Source organism: Oncorhynchus keta, unplaced genomic scaffold (genome assembly GCF_023373465.1).
Source record: "Oncorhynchus keta strain PuntledgeMale-10-30-2019 unplaced genomic scaffold, Oket_V2 Un_contig_820_pilon_pilon, whole genome shotgun sequence".
Lineage (NCBI taxonomy): Eukaryota > Metazoa > Chordata > Actinopteri > Salmoniformes > Salmonidae > Oncorhynchus > Oncorhynchus keta.
Genome location: NW_026289921.1, coordinates 1,298 through 2,500, shown reverse-complemented (window position 1 = coordinate 2,500; position 1,203 = coordinate 1,298). Strand labels below are relative to the sequence as shown.

At 45.1% G+C, this 1,203-nt stretch overlaps 1 protein-coding gene across 1 annotated transcript in view; it reads right to left on the bottom strand.

Moving 5' to 3' along the window:
* The window catches only part of LOC127926767 (F-box only protein 32-like), a gene marked incomplete at its 3' end in the record, with an annotated part of 750 nt that extends 35 nt beyond the window's left edge, over positions 1–715 (bottom strand). Inside the window, exons 1-3 of the mRNA XM_052512328.1 lie at positions 493–715; positions 335–384; positions 1–57 (exon numbers count right to left, since the gene is read on the bottom strand). The exon at positions 1–57 is cut by the window's left edge and continues 35 nt beyond it. Coding sequence (XP_052368288.1) covers positions 1–57; positions 335–384; positions 493–658 — 273 coding nt within the window. The remainder of the gene's footprint in view (positions 58–334; positions 385–492) is intronic.
* Between the last annotated feature and the right edge of the window lie 488 nt (positions 716–1,203).

Genomic DNA, 1,203 nt, shown 5'->3' with positions numbered 1-1,203 from the left:
GGCGCTGCAGAAGTCCAGCCGGTTGAACGCTTCTCCCAGAGTGCAGTAACCATGACGCTGGGATAATTAGGACCATCGGGTATTAGTGTCTGGTTCAACGGGCAACAGGGTATACTGTGACTGTTTATGTTAATAAAGAGACAGTCCTTCCTTCCTTTCCTTCCTTCCTTCCTTCCTTCCTTCCTTCCCTTCCTTCCCTTCCTTTCCTTCCTTTCCTTCCTTTCCTTCCTTCCCTTCCCTTCCTTCCCTTCCTTTCCTTCCCTTCCTTTCCTTCCTTTCCTTCCCTTCCTTCCCTTCCTTCCCTTCCTTTCCTTCCCTTCCTTCCTTTCCTTACCTCTTTAGTGCTTCCTTTGTGAACGTAAATCCATTTCTCTTTGTGGAAATCTGAGAGAAAAAGGAGAGTGTGTTATCACCGTGGAGACGACCATTTCCTGTGTAAAATGTCTTTATGATGTCATTGGCCGGTACTGTAATACTGTAGGTTAAACTTACAGGGAATCTTTGCGTTGTTGTTCATGAAGTCTTTCCTTCTCTTCTTAGCTGCCATGTCGTATGTAACAGACAGCCGCAGATTCTCCTGGAAGCATTCGTCCTCTGTTTTACAATAGCTGGAAGACAGACCATACATCCTGTTAGCAATAGCTGGAAGACAGACCATACATCCTGTTAGCAATAGCTGGAAGACAGACCATACATCCTGTTAGCCATAGCTGGAAGACAGACCATACATCCTGTTAGCAATAGCTGGAAGACAGACCATACATCCTGTTAGCAATAGCTGGAAAAGAGACCATACATCCTGTTAGCAATAGCTGGAAGACAGACCATACATCCTGTTAGCCATAGCTGGAAGACAGACCATACATCCTGTTAGCAATAGCTGGAAGACAGACCATACATCCTGTTAGCAATAGCTGGAAGACAGACCATACATCCTGTTAGCAATAGCTGGAAGACAGACCATACATCCTGTTAGCAATAGCTGGAAGACAGACCATACATCCTGTTAGCCATAGCTGGAAGACAGACCATACATCCTGTTAGCAATAGCTGGAAGACAGACCATACATCCTGTTAGCAATAGCTGGAAGACAGACCATACATCCTGTTAGCAATAGCTGGAAGACAGACCATACATCCTGTTAGCAATAGCTGGAAGACAGACCATACATCCTGTTAACAATAGCTGGAAGACAGACCATA